Raw genomic sequence first — 19,623 nt, forward strand, 5'->3', positions numbered from 1 at the left:
GTCTCCACCTCCAGCAGGGGAGCTGGAACAGCCTGGGGGAGTTACTTCCCGGCCTTCATGAGCAAACCTGCCTGGAGTCATAAATAAACCTTTGCTCGAGACCTAAAGGCTCCCGCGTTGGGCTGCGGCGCTGCGGCGCGTCACTCCCGCGCCGAGTGTGGCCCGCAGAAGTCGCAGCGCAGGGCTTGAGAGCGCGGGTTGGCCGGCAGCAACTTCCCCCGAACAAGAGTTCTCTTGGGCGACAGCGGTGGGGACTGAGGGCTGGGATGGGGTCAGAGCAAAAGAAGCGCCGAGGGGCCACCCCTCCGGCAGGCCCGGGAACACCCCCGGGGCTGACCCCCAGTAGAGGCGCGCGTCCCCGCGGCGGCTGGGTCTCCCGCGCCCCGCGCGCCCCCGCCGCCAGGCCTGCGCCGCAGCCCCGGCGCACCCGCCCCTGGAGGAGGAGAGGCCGGGCGCCAACAGACTCGCCGGAGCGGGTCGGGAGGCGGGGAAGCGCCGGGTAGAGCGGCCTCGGAGGGAGACGATGCGTCGGCTCCCGGGTAGAGCGCGTCTCCTCGGCGTGCTGCTGCTGGCTGTGCTGCTGGCGGCGGGGCGGGGGCTCCCCGTGAGGAAGCCGCGGGTCCCTGGCTCCGGCCCCGGAGCCCAGCGAGGCTGGCGGAGGTGAGTGGTGGGGCGCAGGGCTGCGTGCGCTGTGTCCCCCTCTCGGCCTCCCGCTCTAGTAGCGTGGGGAGCGGGACTGGGACGCAAACAGTGGCCACTGGGTACGAGGGCAGGAGGGCCCGGCGAGAGCCAGGTGCGCGGGGCCTTAGGAGTCCCCACTCCCCCGGCTGTGTGGCGGGCCAGCCTGGGGAGAATCTTCATTTCTGTGCCGAGTGAGGAGCGCAGACACCCAGGAAGGGCCCGGCTTCCTCCTGTTGCCTCGGCTGAGCGCATCTCTCCTGCAGCCGCTCTGTCCAGGTGCGCGCTCCAAGGGTGCGAGGGGGGAAGAGGAGCCCTGCGTTCTCGCCAGTGGCGGGCTGGGGTTTCTGAGGTTCAGATGGTCATGGTGCAACCTCTGAAATCAAAGTCTGCAAAAGATTTGAGTCCCTTTGGGTGTGAGTTGAGACAAGGTGAGGTAGTGCGTGGGACTAGTTCACCAGGGACCTCTGTATTACCGTTGTTTCCCCGAAAATAAGACCTAGCTGGACAATCAGCTCTAATGCATCTTTTGGAGCCAAAATTAATATTTTATATTAATTTATATAAGACCCAGCCTCTTACATAAGATTGTCTTATATAAGACCAGATCTTACATATGTAAGACGCGGTCTTATATTAATTTTTGCTCCAAAAGACGCATTAGAGCTGATTGTCCGGCTAGGTCTTATTTTCAGGGAAACACGGTACTCTGAACTTGGAAAAGCAGAGGAGTCTCAAACATTGGAGGACACTTTCTGGGTGGCCTGTGAGTGGGTCTTGGGGAGGGTGTAAGACAAGAGTGAGATGAAAAAGAGTGGTGTTAGCCTTGGAGACAAACTGTAGTGTGTCCACACCTGTGTCTGCTGTCACCAGGGGTCAGCAGGCCAGCCCTGCCCCCCTGGACTGGAGTGGACATTCATCCTCATGGGGACAAAACCTGCTGGACTTGTTCCAAGGTATGTGGGAGCAGGCCTCTGTGGTCGGTGGTCCTGGCTCCTCCCTTGCACTGAGCTATTCTTGGAGGAGGCCAGAGTCCTTGTTCCCATTTGGGGGAGGAGGATACTGAGGGTCCCCCACAGGAGTGCAGGGGGCAGATGATTGGTGAGGGAGTGGGCCAAGCTGGGGCTCCCCACCATGAAATTTTAATAACACAGATATAATCTGTTTGTATACTATGGCCCTTTGGAGTGTTACAAACCAGGGTAATAGCGAAGATTTTTTTTGCTCCCCAGGATCCAATTTTTGCCCCTGTTGAGAGTCCATCCTGAAATCCAGGGTTTCTCCTCTCCACACTGTTGTCATTTTAGGTCATAGATTTCTTTGTTGTGCATTGTAGGATGTTTACAGCATCTCTGGACTCTACCTACTAGATGCCTGTGGCAACCCCCTCTCTGACAGAGCCAGACATTGCCAAATGTTCCCTGAGGGACACCCCATCCCCGCTGCCGTGGCTGAGAACCACTGCTGTAGACAAATCAGAGGAACTGAGCAGCCTCTGGCCGGTCCCGTTTCCTAGGTGGAGGGGACAGTGGTCATTAAATTAATTAAAGTGACATTTTTTTCCTACTTGTTTGGCATAAATACTTTCTAGTTTAGTACTTACACTTTGTATTATAATTATTTTCCATAGGTTTGCTAGATCTTTCCCCAAAGCCAGCCTAGAGGATGAGTTATTTCAGAGGAAGGTCATATCCCCAGCCCCAGTATAGAGCCTGGCTGAGCCCTCAACAACATGTTAAAGCAAATTAGTGCCACGGAAGAAAACCGAGCTCAGAGCCCAGGGTCCGAGGTTCTGGTCCCAGCGAGGCATTAACTTGTGTGTGACTCACCTTGGACAATTTCCTGACATTGAAAATGAGGGGCTAAGGCATCTCCATGGTCTCGTCCAGCCAAACACTGTTCCACAAGCTGTGTGATATGAGTTAAAGCTGTTATACATCAAAGGTTAAGGAATTCTTGAGAGAACGCAGACTGGTGTTCTAGGGCCTTGGGTAACAGGTCAGAAATAACTGACCAACCCAGAGACCTTTATGAAGAAACTGATATCCGATGGACACTTGTCTTATTAGGGAGACCACTTCATGGACGGTGTAGATGCCTGACCACTGCAGTGTACACCTGAATCTGAAGCTGAATAATAATGAAAGTCAGCTACAATTTGATGTGTGTGTGTGTGTGTGTGTGTGTGTGTGTGTATGACACAGACAGGAAGTGCAGCACAGCATAAGGAATAGAGACAGTGGAAATGTAACGGCTGTGTGCGATGTCAGAGGGGTAGTAGATTGGGGCGGGGGGTTATCACTTTGTGAGGGATATAAATGTCTAATTATTACATTGCTTTGTACACCTGAAACTAATAATAATAATAATAATTAAAAAAAACAAGACCATAAACCTCCAAGATCTAAAGATGTAGGATGGCTGAGGGGAGTGAGCATACCTGGGCCTTGCAGGGTAAGTGCAAAGTACCGTACATGATGTTATTTCAGTGTCACACCAATGTGACTTGGGCATTATGCCCTTTTTCCGGATGAGAAAATTGAAGCACGGAGATGTTAAACCTAGCTGGGATTGGGAGCCAGGTCTGTCATTTCAAGAGCTACACTTGGGACCTTGTGGTCTATCTTTGCATGTCAGGCCCCAGCTCGCTCATCCAAACCCTTGAAACATCTTGAAATCATTAGCATCGTGAACAACTCGTGCCACCCTTTCTCTGGGCAGGCCTGTTACTGAGCCTCAGTTTACTCCCACAGTCAAATGGGAATAAGAGAACCCGTTCTGTCTGGTGGCGTGGTGGCTGAGAAAGCCCAGTACACATGGTGAGACCGTCGTTACAAGGGCCGGGGCCGGGCGGTGTTCTGGGTGTTGGACAAGCAAAGAATGACACAGCTCTGCCTTGGGGGTCTTCAGTTCTCTTTAGGATCAGGATACCACCCAAAGAGCCACCGTGCCGAGTGTTTTGTGTTCCTTGTTTTGTTATCCTCATTTTAAGGACAAGGAAACTGACAGTTGATGCAAGAAGTAACCCACGATTACACAGCTAGTAAGTGGTGAGCCAGGATCCAAACTCGGTTTTGCTTAACTCTGGCGCCCTGGGCACCTAGTCCTAGCTCCCACCACCTCCTAGGCAGGCAAGGGAAGACCTGGGGCGGGGGCGTGGAGACAGGGGTTGGGGACTTGGGGCAGAGCTTGGGCCACGCTGTTCAGTGTATGATGGAGATGAGAATTAGGCAAAAGAGAAGAACTGAGAGGACAGCTCTTCCAGGCGGCAAGGACTGTCCGTCGTGAAGGGGTCCCACGTTGGGTAGAGCTGGGAAACAGCAGACTGAGTTGACAGGGAAGGAAGCACTTGGTGAGGGCGTGGGCTGAGCCAAGAGCTAAGCACGGACCCTCCAAGCCTGGCCGTGTCACGCAGGGGTAGGTGCGCTTAGTCAGCAACTCAGGCCTGGTCCAGTGTTCAGCCCGCAGCAGAGACTGGACAGTGAGAGGGGCGTGGTGGGTTGAAAGGTCTCACCTGCCAGGTGGGTGACAGGAAAAGCAGGTATTTTCCTGAAGATTGGCCTTTTTTGGTTGGGGTCCTTCTGGCCCAGTCAGTGTCAGGAGGGGAACTGGAACCCAGGTGTGTGTGATGCCGGTCCTGTGCCTTGCTCTTAGCCTCCTCCTGCGGCAGGACGCCTCTGCAGGACCGGACTATTCTTTTTGCTCTTCGATTTCAGAATCCCTGGAAAGCTGGTTGTGGGACAGAGGGAAGGACCCGAATGGGCCCTGGAGGCTCGCTGCTCGTGTTCCCGGGCAAGTCCTCAGCGCACTGGGTCTCAGTCTTCTAATCCTGTTCCTCCCCTTGGGTCCTCACTGGCTTGTTATGAGGATTAAAAAGGAAGATGGATGTGGAAAGCAGAACATCCCGTTCTAGGGTTTTGTTCACTCAGAGTGGCATGCAGTGAACCAGAACAGGCAGCCCCTGCCTGGAGTTGGTGAAGCCCAAGGGTTACGAGCACAGACTCTCCAGCCAGACCATGTGCCTCAATCCTGCCCTGCCAGCCCCCTGTGTGATCCCCAAGCTACTTACTTCACCTCTCCGATCCTTGACTGCCTCCTCTCTGAAGTGAGATCATGCTAGCACGTGCCCAAAGGGTGGTCGTGAGGATTCGAGTCCATGCATATAGGGTGCTGCATCATTTGTGGGGTCCAGTGCAGAGTGAGAATGGGGGGCCTCTGAGCATGTCAAGATGGCGACAGCAGAGTGTTAAACCTGTGCACGTACCCAGGTCAGTCTGAGCCGGCCAGCCCTGGTGCTTGGAGGGTGTGCTCTGTCAGTAGTACTCTTATTACAATGAGAAGATTTGAGGTCTCCATAGAGGGCTGGGGGGGGGGGCTGGGTTAGACTGTTAGAACAAGTGAAGAGAGTAAAGTCCAGCCCCATCCCTCTGCCTGGCTGAAGAGGCAGTTGCTGCCGAATGCTGGGTCTCCAGCATCTCCCGGGAGGCCTGGGTGACTGTGTGTGCAGCCGGCTCTACGGAGGGGCCTGCGCCTCGGCAGCTGGGGCTGTGGGGAGGGGAGGTGCCGGCTGCACCTGGCAACTGGATTTCATCATCCGGAACAAGTTCCTGACCCCTGAGGCAGAGAGGAGAAGGGAGCATGGGGGACTGAAACAGGTTAGCAGGCAGGCCCGTGCAGTGCAGTGCGGCTTTGTGGCTGTGAGGGTGTCTTACGTTAACTGGAAACACATGGATCGGGGCTGCTGGCCAAGCCTGGGAGGGTGCATGTGGACGTGTGTGTGTGTGTGCGCGCGCGCACGCGTGTGATAGGGACAGAGGCACAGACACAGAAAACGGGGGAGATGTAGATTGGTACAGGTATCTCCCACTTTTCAAAAGTTCGCATTGTGCCCCTTCACATTAGCAGTACCTGTTTCCACAATCCGAAAAAAAAAAATCCAAGAGGATTTTTCCTTTTACGAAAGAAGAGGAAAGTGAAAATAGCGTTCCGCATTGCTTTTGCAGGGAGCCAAGATAGAGGCAGCGAGCACCCCAGCAGTGGGAATGGCACTGCTTTTACTCTATGTTAGTGTTATTTTAGGTTTTTTGTGCCATTTGGTAGGTTATTTGGAGGGTCTCGAAAGGCTCAACATTTTTTCCACGTAAGTTCCTGGTCATTGCTGCTTTGCTTTACGCCATTCCCCCTGTCCTAGGAACGCTCTACTTTCAGATGGCGGCGAAAACCTGTGTGTATCTGTACATCTCATGTCTGTCTGGGCAATGACATCATCCCCTGAAAGAATGGACTTGTGTATCTGTCCCTGCGTGAAACTCCACACGTGAGCCTAATAGATGGGGTGGTGGTCCTGTGGGGTGGGCAGTGCTCTGACACAGGCCCACGCCTCAGAGTTTGGTTCAGGACGTCGTGGAATATACCTTCCCAAAGATCCTCCAGCAGGGGTGGTAGGTGGGGTAGGTGGGCGGGGTAATTAAAATGTGAAGATGTAAAGAATTAGCACAGTGCCTGGAGAGGGGGCTGCTGTCTTCTCTCTCCCTTCTAAGAACCATCTAGCACCATGTCGAGGTGACATTCATTGCACACTTGCCATAGTTGAGGCATCATTCTAACTCAACCAGCCTACGAGACAGGGACTGCCATTTCCTAATTTACAGAGGGAGAAACTCAGGCAGATCAAGTAAGCTGCCCAAGGTCACACAGCTGCTCAGTCCACAAGCCAGGCTTTGAACGCAGGTGCTGTGGCCTCCAGGCTGCACGCGTTACCACTGCATTCAGCCGCCAGAACGAGGAATGAAAGTGGGTGTGCTTGGTGAATGCGAAGGTGGTCGCGTGTGAGGGGTTACTGCCCTGAGTGTCCGTGCACGCACGCGTGCACCCACGCATGGAGTCGAGATCAGGCAGAGCTAAGCTTGAACCTGAGCTCAGACGTCGTATCCTTTGAGACCTTATGTAAACCCTCACGTCTCTAAGCCTTCGTTACCTCATTCCTTAGGGGGCTGGCTTCATTTAATCACCCGGCAGTGATTTGTTGAGTTTCTGCAATATAACTGCAGGCACATGCTAGGCACGGGGTACAGCGGGAACAAAGCAGACAGAAATTCCTGCCTGCACGGTCCTGACACTCTAGCCGGAGTGGGTGACAGAAGGCACGTAAAGGGCCCAGCCCAGGCCTGGTATGGAAGCTGTGCCCAGATGATGGTGACAGGTCACAGCTCTGCCCAATCCCCGCAGGCCTTCCTTCCAGTGTCCTGAGCACTAGGTTCGGTGGCACTAGGACCTGCTCTGAGCTGTACACGGCAGGGCCTGCAGCTCCTGTCTGGAGAGCAAAGCCTCTCCCCCACCCCCAGCAGCCCTCAGCCAAATGACTGGTGGAGTTGCTGGGAAATAGCCCAGCGCCCCCTCCTCGGGGGGGATAGGCGAGGCCCCCAGCGGGATTGAACTCCACTTGCCCACCGTGGTCACTAGCTTGATGGAACATGCTTTGTTAGCTGCCCCAGTTCCCTGACTCGCTCTCCCGCACCCCCAAGGTGTCTCCTCCCAAAGGAACCACTTGTCCTTCCGTCTTTGTCTCAGGTCAGCTTTTGAAGGAACTCAAACTAAGACCGGATGTCGTCCCCCCACCCGTCCCCTGTCCACTCCCAGGAACCACTGGGGGCTGATGCCCAGGGCAGGAGGCTCCACGAGCAGCTCCAGGGAGGGGCGGCGTGTGTGGCTGTTATGTCCAGTCAGGGCATTCTATGGCCTTTGCTCATCGTGGGCAGCTGGGCTCCGGGGAGTGGAGAGGGTGGGGAGAGCTGGTGGTGCACGGTCCCAGGCCCTTCACATCACTGTTCCCGTTTTATAGACAAGGATGCTCACAAAGCTTGTGTCCCCTACCAGGGCCCACAGGTCAGATGCTGGCCACCGCCGGGATTCAGACCCAGGCGGCTTGACTCTAGGGCAGGACTTCTTAACTGCAGCTGTATTTGATTCTAGGCTGGACAATTCTTGTTGTGAGGGCTGTCCTATGCATTGTGGGATCGCTGACCTCTGCCCATTGGGTTCCAGTAGCACCCCTTCCAATTGTGACAACCACAGATGTCTCCAGACATTGCCACTGTCCCCAGATGAGAACCACTGCTTAACTACCTGCCCAGATGAGCCAGAAAGGCTGCATGACCCTGCACTCCTGCTGCCTCGAGCCTACCTATTCCTGTGGCCCAGGGGCTGCAGACCGAGGAAATGCTGAACAAAGTCACAGGGATAGTTAGGGTTCTGGTGGGTGGCAGCTGCCAGGAAGGCAGCATGTGGGGATGTCCCAGGCCTCCAAGGTTGATCCATGAGGGGCTCGGGTAGTTCCATTACTCATCTGCCCGCTCTCTGGTCATCCATCCTGGCTGTCTAGACCAGAGCTCTCTGACTCAGGAAAAGACTCCGGGGCCAGGCTGAGATGGGGCCAAGTGATTAGTGCAGGAGCCTTGGAGCCAGGCATTTGGGGACCACAGAAGGATAGGTCAAAGAGGAAAGACAGAAGACTCTCAATCTCTTTTCCAAACCAAGAAAAGAATCATGAGAGTGAGAAACTAGATTGAGTAAGCCCCTGATTTGTGAAGGGGACTCTCGGCGCTCACACCTGTAGTGTTAGAGCATAATGGTTAAGAGAGTGGACTCGGCCTAGGCTACCTCATTCAAATTCTGGCTCTAACACTGTCTGTGTGACCTCAGGCAAGTTACTTGCCCTCTCTGTGCTTTAGTTTCCATTGGCAAAATGGGGATGACAGCTAGCACCTACCTCTGAGAGTTGTTGGGAGGATGAAATGAGTGACTAAGTGTTCAGAATAATGTTTGGCACGCAGTGGATGCTGTGGAAGTGTTTGATAAAAAAAAAAAAAATTCTGACAATCCTTCCAGGTAGGAATTATTATCCTCATGTTGCAGATCAACTTGAATGAGCTAGTAAGAGGCAGAGCTGGGACTTGAACCCAAGCTGATCTGATGCTCCAGAACCCACATTTTTTCAGCCATACCACACTACCCCAGGTATGAGATGGGAGGTGGGGTCAAGTCCATAGGCTTCTGGCCCCTGAGGCTCATAAGGGTAGCTCTAGATGGTGCTTTTTCTGTCCTGGCATGGAGACCTGGGCAATGGCTGCAGCCTGGAGGTAGGTGGATGGCCTCTGAGCCCCCCAGTGACCCACTGTCTGAGCAGGTGAACTCTGAAGCAGGAGTCAGAAATAACCAGGCTGTCTGTGCTGAAGCACGGGCATCAGCGGGTGGAGGGAATTAGCTGGCAGACAGGCAGCCATCCGAGCAGCCTGGAATAGGACAAGGGGCTGGGCCCCAGGTGGGCAGTCAGAGGAAGGTAGCCAGGGTTAGAGATGCTAAGGAATACAGCCCTACATGGACGGCGTGAGGGGCCAAGTGGCAGGGGCGTGTGCTGAGGGGAAGAGCCCAGGCCTCCTGGGCTTCCTGCCCTGATTTGTGAGGCCTGGCGTCTGTACTCTGACAACAGCTCTGGGGGGTCCTGAAGCAGGTGGCCTGCAAAGTGCACTTTGGAATCAATGCCTCAAACAACTGGCATTCGTCTCTGGGCCTCGGTTTCTTCATCGGTAAAATGAGGAGGTTGGACTGTGTTTCTTCCATGTGTAGAAACCTGATTTCAAACATCCTCTCATGCCTTATGTTGGCACCATGTGTTCAAATGCTGTGTGAACACAGCCTCACTTACCCTCTGGGGCGTTAAAGCAATCACGTTTGTCAGAGGGTGAGTTTGTAATCTGGTCAGAACCCAGGGCTCCTGAATCCTCCCTGACCAGCCCAAATGCCGTGAGCTCCGACCTCAGTCACCCCTCCATCCCCCTTCTCTCCCTTAGGTCTCAGCCTCCCCAGATCCCAGCCCTCTGAGGGGAGAGGAGGACACACCACTGCTGCCCAAAACTGTCCTATAGGCCGGGCCACGCCAGCACCGGTGCTGGGCTCTCACTCAGCCAGCAACCCTGACCCTGGAAAAGAACCCCTCCTGGGACCCCAGAGGACAAGCCCTTCCTGTGGAGCTGCAGAAGCTGCCAGGATTGGCCAACACAGACTTGAGTTCCCTGAACCCCAATATCCAGGTGAGAGCTACAAAAGGGCCCAGCGGATCCCTGGAGAGGGGCTGGGCTGAATGGCTCAGGTCTGAGGTCAGGCATCCCATCCTGTATTCCTTGGAGGGGGTCTCCTGTGTGGGACCTACTATCCCTATGGAGTAGTGTGTGTGTGTGTGGGGGGGGGGAACCTGGTCCTCCACTTTCAAGCTGCAGACCGTGAGCAACTCACATGACTCCTAGTCCATAGGAAGGGACAAACAGCACCAACCTGGCAGGGCAGTCCTGAGGACCAAATGAGCACAGAAAGCTTCTTGAGCTGCAGGGATCCCAGGAACGTGGCGGGAGGCCTTGTGGGAAAACCTAAGGGTCTGATCCCCGCCCAGGCCCAGCTCCTTACTGCAGGCCCCTGAAGAAGAGGGAGTGTGTGGGGTGTGTGTGGGGGGTGGTACTGCCCACCTGAGGGTCTCTACAGGACAGGTACCTAGAGGTGCCAGTGGAATTCCAGGTTACGTACAGCACTGCCAGTCTTGAATCCCTAACGGTAATAATTCTGCACTTTTTTGTATAGCATCTACAGTTTACAAAACCCTTTCACCAAAAGAGAAAAGTGTAGAACATAACTAAAATTGTTTAAAAGTGTTTGTGTATGTGTGTGTGTACCTGTAAAACCTGGGAGGTGAATCATCAAAGTGGTGTCTGTCGGTGATGGAATATGGGCGGTGTTCGTCTGCTACTTTATATTCTGCTGTTTTTCCCACAAAGTTTTATTCAGTGACCTCATATTCCTTTACAATAACCCCAAATGATGTGTTCCAATTCACTTTCACATGAGTGATCTCATGGTACTTATTTCCCATCCACCCCGTCCACAATCTGGTGTGAGCAAGCACCCCCCGCCCCCGCCCCCGCTGCGGTGGGGGTTTGCTGTCTTTGCTCTCATTTTCAGGCCCTACAATGAGGAAATGGATGCTTGGGGGTGTCTGTGGCCCCTGAGGCTGGGCAGCCGACAGGCTGGGGCAGCCAGAATTCAAAGCCAGCTTTTCTTAAACTAGTGGGTCTCCACCCCGGGCACATGGTAGAGCCACCATGCCGGCCCCGCCTTGGCCCAGTTAAATCCACGTCTGAGGTGGGGTCGGGGGTCAGGGGACTGTGATGTACAGCCAGGTCTTAAGCTGTGATCCCAGGCGTCCTGGGGGGCCAGAGAATGAGCTGGCTTGGAGGAGAGGTGGGTCTTCCCCCCGCCCCTGCCCCTGCCCTGCCCCTCCCCTGCCATCTCTCCTCTCCTGTTGTCCAGCTCCGAGCCCTCCCTCACTGGCCGGCCTGGCATCTGTCTCCCTGCAGGTGACCATCGAGGTGGTAGAGGACCCCCAGGCAGAGGTGGAGATGGACCTGCTGGCCGAGCCCAGCAGTCGCTGGCCCCAGGGTGCCCCCAGCTGGCTGCCCGCCAAGGAGCTCTTCTGGCCTCTCTTCTGGGGCTACCTGGAGGCTGAGGAGGCTGGGACCAGTCTCAAGGGCAGAGCCCCAGGGGAAGAGGAGGCCGAGGAGGACGACCACCCTTCGGAGTACAGCGAGAGCGAGGACCAGGTGGGCAGTGATGAGGAAGCCGACAACGAGGCGCCTGGGTTCAGTGGGGCCACAGGCGGCAGGGAGCCGGGCTGGCTGGTCCCTGGGGACTGGTCCTCCCAGGAGTCGGACAGCTATGGTGAGCACCCCCAGCCCGGCCTCCTGAGTGGAAATGGGGGTAGAGAGAGGGCTGAGAGCTTCCTGGGCAGGGGCAGCGGGGGGCCCGGAGCTTAGGCCAGCACAAACGCCATCATCCGTCAGCTCCATAGGAACAGCCCCTGTAGTTGGCAAAGTTCCCCCCAAGCATTTGGCCCTCACAGTAACCCTGAGATCCTCTAAGCGAAACAGACATTTGTTTATGTTTTATATATTCATATCCATTCATTTCCAACAAATTGGGAAATAGTATAAATTCCACCACTCACAACTGACCTCATTTTCAGACTATGTGCGTTTGACTTCTGGCTCTGCCACTTACCAGCTGAGTGACCCTGGGCAAGTTACTTCCCCTCTCTGTGCTTCAGTTCCTGCCTCTATAACATGGAGAATGGCACAACTTTTATGACACAGGTTTGGGTGTAGAGGGTATTAAGTCAGTAATACATTTAAAGTGCCAGCATATAGTAAACAAAGTATTTGCTATTTTTATTAGAAAACAACATCATAATACAGTTAGTTCAGAAAATACCCCTACAGCCTGCCAGCCCCCGTGACAGCCATTTTTATATTGCATATTGCAGTTCAGGGTTTCCCAGGGGTGCAGGCCGTTTCGTGCATGTTGCAGCCATTCTCCCGAGAGCCCTGGTGTTTCATCATTGGACAGCGGAGCCTATGATTAAGACTAAGTCATAGCAGTTTTTTCCCATTCACCAAAATCATATAAACAAGAGGCGGAATTTTCATGACGTTCAGCTTTTCTTCCATTGATTTTTCCTTAAACTCTCAGTGCCAGCCTGCTCGGGTCTGTGTGGGAAGTGAGGAGAATAGCAGCTGTGTCAGTACTTTGAGGGGTTCCACAGGGAGCCCTGGGTTTTGGGCCCTGCACAGCCAGAAGGCAGTGGGCACAGTCACGGTGTATGTATTTCAGGTCCCTAACGTGGCAGCAGGGACATTCTTTAATACCCCTAGTGCCAGAGAAGTATTGTCACCCTGGGTTTTGATGGACATGCAAATTATAGCTCAGAGATGGAGGGGGACTTGCCCAATCACACTGACAGCGGTCAGGTGGCCTCCAGCCCAGATATCTTTTCCTCTTCATTGCTGTGTTGGCAGAATAGGTGGCTGGGGGTTGTGCTGTCTCCCATAGGGCCACCTTTCACATGTATTCACACGGGTGTTCATTGCACCCAGCTGGGGGTACCCAGCTGAGGGGACGAGTGGGGGCTGACCTCCAGCCCCTGCTCTGTCATGAGGTTAGGAGCGCTGGCACTGGCTGCATCCTCCCGAGTAAGGGGTGCCTTTGGCTACATTGTGCCAAAGCACCCTGTGGGCTGTGCTCACTCAGCCCTGGCTCCCTGCCTTGACCCAGACTATGAGCCTCCAGAGGAGTGGAGCCCCTGGTCTCCTTGCAGTGCGAGCTGCGGCAGCAGCAGCCAGCAGAGGACTCGGCCCTGCGGCTACGCCTGCACTGCCACCACGTCCAGTGCCTGTGACCTGCCCCCCTGTCCTGGTGGGACGAGCAGCAGCTCCTGCGTCAGGAGCGGCTTACACTCTGGGCTCGGTCCCCTGGGAATGTGGACACGTGAGCCTTGTACGACGGAGGACTTGGGAGAGCGCATGCAGAAACCTCACAAACATGGTGGTCCTGCCTCATCCCAGGCCTTCCCTGCTGCTATGGCACCGAGAGCCTAGTGAGGGCTGGGCTACCCCAGCGGGAGCGCAGAGGTGCCCTGGGACACCACCAGCCTGGCCTCCTCTCTTCCCAAAGGCGCCAAGGACGAGGACCCCTTGGGCTTCCGCAGTGAGGGGTGGCAGCCCCTGGCTCACAATGCTGCGGACATGCTCGGCCCAGGTCAGTGGGGGCCTAGACCTTATCTCTGGGAGTGCTGGAGGGTGGAACATTATTGCACGGGCAGGAATCTCGCCTCCATCCATTGAGGCCGAGTGTACATCTTCCAGCTGGACGGTTAGCCTCCCCAGCATGGGGGTCCTAGCATTTCTGAGCCCCACTGGACAGGCCCGTTGTCCTCTCCCAGCCTGATGTTTCTGCTGGGAAGAAGGCCTTGATGGGAACCACAGAGCTTTGAGATCATCCGATGGGGCATACTCCCCCGGCAACAGGATGGCATGGGGACATTCTGGCTTCCACTCCTGGGTCACCCTTGGAGACTCTTGGGCAGGCTCTGTTTGGAGAGAAGGTGCCATCAGAAATGGATCAGGGTCCAGAATTCCAGGACTGCTCCTTCCAGCAGCTTGGAGCAGGCCATACTTTTACCAGCATACTCTGTGTCTGGGTCGCTTGGTCTCACTGGCACCCTGCAAAGAGACAGGAGACTGCCAACAGCCCCCGACTGTGCTGGGGCAGGGGATCCCAGAAGACAAAGGTCTGGTACCTGCCCTCAAAGAGTTCAGGTCTTATGGGGGAGAGACACGTGACCAACTTGAGCGCTACACTTAAACTGTGCCCGAAAGGTCTGCAGCAAAAAGGAAGGAGCAATTCGTTCTCCGTGACAAGTGTCAGAAGCCACATTTGCCAAGGTAGAGGAGGAGGAGGGCAGCATGGACAGAGTGGAGCACTGGGGGCCCAGAGTGGCAGAGTGACTCATCCAAGGTCATCTGGCTTGAGAAAGGCAGAGTTAAGAACAAGAACGGGCCAGTGGGTAAAATACTGAAACACTTTCTTACTAATTGGTTAAAACTGCTCTCCCTGCCCGGAACACTCCAGCTCCTTCCCCAAGATCCCAGGGTCTTTCCCACAATCCAGCATCTCAAGGGACAACACCTGGCCTAGCAGAGGGCCTCCAGGCCCCTCCTGCAGCCCCTACTGCGCCTGCCTCTGAAGCATGGCCTCTTGCTTCAGGTTGCCTGGGTGTTGTGTGGGCGCCCCTATCTGTCAGCAGTGGAGGCCAGATTGGACTGTCCCCAGCTCTGGTGTGTGGCCTTCGGCTTCTGCCCTAAGGCCCTAGCAGGCTGCATCTTTGCACCAGCTGGGACCTGGGCCTCTCTCTCCATGCATTGGGGTTTGCTCAGCCCCCACCTCACCAAGGGGCTGACCAGCTCCCTTCCCGCACTTCCCTGCCCTCTGCAGATGTGGACAGCTGTGAGAAGTGGCTGAAATGCAAGAGTGACTTCCTAGCCAAGTACCTGAGCCAAGTGCTTCGGGACCTGCCCAGCTGCCCCTGTGCATACCCACTGGAGGCCGTGTACAGGGCCATGAGCCTGCAGGACGAACAATAGGGCCGCAGCTTCCAGTGGAAGGACGCCAGTGGCCCGCGAGAGCACCTGGACATCTACCAGCCCACGGCGTGCTTCTGCCTGCGCTCCCTACTGTCTGGGGAGAGCAGCACGCTGGTCGCCCAGCACTGCTTCTACGACTGGGGCAGCCGCCTGCTAACGCGAGGCAAGGGCGCCGGAGTGCCTGACCTCATCAGCACTGACTTCTCACCTGCGCTGCACTTCAAGGTGGACACGCTGCCCTGGATCCTGTGTAAGCGGGACTGGAGCCGCTCCCACGCTGTGCGGCCTCCCAACAATGGCTGGGCCTGCGCTGACAGCCCTCCTGAGGAGGAGTACCTGGCCCAGCTGCAGGAGGTCAAGGAGTACTGCTGGGAGGACTCCTTGCCGGCCCCCCACGCACCCCTGCCCAGACTGGGTGAGTGCAAAGCCTCCCCCTGTGAGGCTGGGCTGGCGCCACAGGCCCTCTGCTCGTGAACCTGAGGCAGGGCAGCACCCAGGTGTCGAGGAGGGCTTGGAGTGTGTCCAGGGCCCAGGGTGAGGGGAGGGAGCTCAGCCCTAAGGTCCCTGGGGATGCAGTGGGAATGCGTGTCCTTGGGGGCCTCCCCTCCTGCCTGCTGGCAGGCGCTGTCCCTGCCTGGCCACTCATTTTCCTCCCCTTCCTTCAGGGCTGGGCTCTCCCGCCCTGGCTGTGCGCATAGTATGAGCCAGGCGCTCGGCTCTCCACACAGCCTGATTCCCGGGCCCCCAGTCCTGAGGGCCAGGCCTTTCATTCGGCCACCCCTCAGCTGCCCTCTGTCAGGCTGATAGCCAGCCCTGGGAGTCCAGCCCTCCTTATCTCTGAGTGGTTGCACATGACCCTCTTGTCCCACTGCTTGCTGGGAGCCACTGAGCAGGAGGGTTATCCTCCAAGCTTCCTTTCAGTGGACACCACTTTAGTCCAGGGCTGAAGGCCATCAGTGGGTGGACAGGCTGAGGCAGCTGAGACAGGGCAAGCTCCAGGCAGGTAAAGGATCAGGCAGTTCAGGTTCTTTTCTTTGTCCAGCCCACCTCTGCTCTGTCCAGGTTGTAGGAATGTGCAGGGCTGGGAGATGCACTGCCCCAAATGGGGGACGGGCAGCTTGTCACAGCGGCGAGGCTTGGGGTGGGCTCGGAACCAGCTCAGGAGGATGTGTCACGCTCCCGTGATGCACTGGTAAACCAGTTCTCCCGGACAGGGGCGAGGGGCGGCTGTCCTGATTGGTAGCATTTGAGCAGTTTCTGTGATGTAAATACTCCCACCATGGCCCATTTCAGGCTCGATGGTGATGTCACTGAATGCACTGAGCCCAGAGTGGGGAAGAGACGCATGTAATCAACTCTCCCAGCACACCTGTGCCTCTTCCTGCAGCCCCTCAACCCCCAAACCACACTTCCTTGCCTTCTAGGGGGTTGACATGCTGAAGTCTCAGCTGTCCCTGTTCACAAAAGCCTCCACAAGGTAGGGGACTTCAGTCCTGGCCCCTAGACAGTTGCCCTGAAGTTCTCTGGGATCCTTGGCAATAAAGCACTTTATTTTCCAGTTCTGTCTGATGGAGAATTTGGGGCCCAGTAGAGCAGAGCGGTGTCAGGAGCCTTTGCTTACAGCCCAAGCGGAGCTCCTTTCTAGCTCCCACAGGTGTGTTTGTGACTGCCTATTCCAGGTGGGCAGGCAGAGCTCCTGTGGTAGAGATTCTACCTCACAGCGCTTAGCTATATTCGCACATGTAAAGAAAGGGCTGCCTGGGAGGCAGGGAGCAGCTGGCTGGACCTCATATAGTCACTCTAAGTTTTTTGGCCCAAGGGGTAAATTGTATTTACTCCAGAGGAAGAGGCCCCACTTCCCCAGGTAACTTGCTGCAAGGGGATCCACTGCAGAGTTGCCCAAATGAGTGTACCTAGAAGATGACAGAGATGGACCTGTATGTACCCTGCTGTACTTGGTAAAGTACCAGACACTCTGCTGTCACTCCTGGCATTGGGGCAAGGAAAGAGACACGTCAGAAAGTAGAATGAGGCAAGTGGTATCCTGAGCCCACACTTGGAGAAGACCAGAGAGCCACGTTTCTGATCAGCGTCACACCAGAGGTAAGTGTATTAGTCTGGTTCTGGACCGCAATCTAAAAATGCCCTGGCGCAACTATTACAGGGACCGAGAGGGCAGGAACTCAGGTCACCAGATGGAAGCCAAGTTCTCTCTCTCTCTCTCTCTCATCTGGGAAATTCAATACAATTAGCATGGGCGTGTTTTAATTATTTTTTAGCAGGAACTTTAAAAAAAAAGACATTTACAGAAAACTGCAAATCCCCCTCCTTTCTAACATACCTTGACACTTAAACATGCTGTCTAAATTCAGTCTATGCCTAGTGGTTGTCTATTTAACCCAAACTGAATTTGACCGGTCCCGTTTTTAAATCTGTAATCTCAATGACATGCTCGATTGCTACCATGTCAGGCCACAGATGAGAGAAACGAAAGAAAAGGGGGCTGAACGGAGCCTTGAAGGGGCTGGGGAGTAGATCAGCTATAAAATGGTGTTTATTCAAACTCTACAAAGGAGAAAGCGACACTGCAGGTGGCTGCAGGCTTAGGGAACACCTGCCTGTGAGGGGAAGCAGTCAAGGAGGATTTTAGGAGCAGCTGGTATCAGCCAGGAATGGCTCATAAAATCAGGGCCAGGGCCAGTCACATCACTGGTGTGATTGGCTGTGCTTCCTGTCCCAAATACCAGGAGCCACCCACAGCCACCCGGGAGCAGGGCCACCACACTGTTTCCAACATAGACGGTTTTGCCCAGTTTTCCCACTCTGGTTTACCTCCTAAAGGGTCTAGTTTAGGCAAGACCAGGCACACTGAATTCTTCCTAGGGTTGGAAACAACCAACAGTACAAACCCTGCCAGATCCTGCGGGCCTCCCTGGCCTCTTGGAAGATAGGATGTTTCAGGTCCTTTGCCTCCATTATTCACAAAAGGGACCCAAATGTGCTTTGGCTCCTCCATTACCACGAGATTTTCTTAACATGGTGAGGCGCTTCTCAAAATGAACTCCTGAGACCAAAATCACCGGATATTTATTAACATGCAGCTTCCTGGGCCACACCCACTAAGACTCTAGGGATGGGGCCCACTTTTCTCCATTTAACAGGTGGTTCTCAGGTGAGGAGAATCCTTGGCCTAAGATTTGCAGTTTGGCCAATGAACCGGCATTTCAGAATAATCTTGATCCAGGGAACACGCTTGGGCTTGAGTCCAGAAGTAGCAGGTGCTAGTTGCTGAGGACCGTCACGTGCATCCACCATCTGTAATGCTCTTGTACGATACCTGTTATACCCATTAGTGATGAAATCCGCCCCGTTTGTTGGAAGTGGCACATTTACAACTCAAACCCAAGTCCAGGTTTTGCTTTTAGTTATTACATCATTCTGCTTTGTAGGCTCAGATGGCTAACCGAAATGCTATCAGCCAAATGGCAGTGGTAAAAATTGCAACAGCCCTCAGTACTGGGGATGAGCCATTACTAAGCATAGCATGTGACAGATCCTTTGCTTGGTGCTTTGGTTTTTACTGAGGTGTTTGTAAACGCTACCTCAGGGTTTCTCTGAAATGTCATTTTCTGGAATTGGTAACTCTCCAGCCAGGTGTGAAAGGGCTCCTTTTTTTGTCACTGGTCTCTGTTAGGAGTCTGTTAGGAGGGGCCTGTTGATTTGATTCAAGCTGGAGTACAGGCTTTTTATCGAGTTATCGTTTTGGATTCCCAGGAGGCAGATATAATGCCGAATTAGATGCAAATTAGTTCAGTCTAGCCCTTGTTTGAGTAACTCAAGACTTGAGGTGGCTTTTGGGAGTCTAAATTATCCAGATCAGTGCTTATTTTCTGCTTTACGTTCTGCTTTAACTACATTTTGGTAGGATTAGCCTCCAGGCCTGCCACCTAATAAAACAAACAAAAGGAAAATAGCTGTAGCTGCAGGAGGTAGTCTGGATTAGCAGGCACTGGCTCCAGGATAGAGGAGGATGCCAGGGCAGGGCATAGGGAAAGGGACCCTCCCTGTTACCTCTCCTGCAACACAGCGTGAGCCCCACCGGACCGTATTCCAGCACTTGGTCAGTTTTCTTCAATGGAACCAGATATTTAAAAGTACTCCAAGGACACTCCTTTCTTCCTCTTTCTGGGAGTACCAAGGCCTGGAATTTCCTACTACAGGAGGGACGCCTCACATATTAGAAAGGTAGCAGCTTCCTGGTGGGGATGAACACGGTGGCAAGGAAGTAGACGTACTGGATCAGATTTGAGCGCTGGCTCTGCAGTTATGGTCCTTCTTCCAAATCCCGACTCTGCCAAGTATCAGTTGTTGGGCCTTGGATATGTTACTTACGAAATCCAAGGTTTGGGTTCTTGTAAAACAGAAGTGATGATAGTGTCTATTTCATAGGGTTTATTATGGGGTTAAAGGAGTGAATACAAAGAAGTTAGTGCAGTTTTTGGTACGTAGTAACTGCTCAATAAACAGAAGCTGTTAACCCAAGGCCCAGTTCCCCTCTGCCACAGGATGGGAATCTTTCCACATCTCAAGCCAGCAGCTGGTGATCATCTCTTCTTGCAAGAGGTTAAGAGGCCATGGAGAGGGGCAAGCCCAGTATGACACCTCCGCCAGCAACGTTTGTTGGCACTGTTTATCCCAGAGCACCAGTCCTCCTCTCCTTTTCCCTCAGTGAGGGGAACAGAACCTTTTTGCCGGTCTGTAGTACGCAAGCCTAGCTCAGGAATGCCTGGTGGTGAGAAGCAGGCTCCTGTCATGCCTCTTAATTACTACATACGTTTCTCCACAATGGAGGCAAGGCCTTATTACAACTCCTCCAGGTTTTTTGTTTTTTAAATTAAATGTATTGGGTGACATTGGTCCAGTT

General features: G+C 54.4%; 1 protein-coding gene across 1 annotated transcript; it reads left to right on the forward strand.

The window, feature by feature from the left end:
• The first annotated feature begins 434 nt into the window (after positions 1–434).
• ISM2 (isthmin 2) lies at positions 435–19,559 on the forward strand. The gene is given in 8 exon segments (XM_033107242.1): positions 435–614; positions 617–660; positions 9,528–9,767; positions 11,082–11,442; positions 12,832–12,972; positions 13,231–13,314; positions 14,551–15,114; positions 16,519–19,559. Coding segments are annotated over 8 exon segments (1,623 nt in total). The 5' UTR covers positions 435–523; the 3' UTR covers positions 16,617–19,559.
• The last annotated feature ends 64 nt before the right edge of the window (positions 19,560–19,623 follow it).

The sequence above is a fragment of the Rhinolophus ferrumequinum genome, chromosome 6, assembly GCF_004115265.2.
Source record: "Rhinolophus ferrumequinum isolate MPI-CBG mRhiFer1 chromosome 6, mRhiFer1_v1.p, whole genome shotgun sequence".
Taxonomy (NCBI): Eukaryota; Metazoa; Chordata; class Mammalia; order Chiroptera; family Rhinolophidae; genus Rhinolophus; species Rhinolophus ferrumequinum.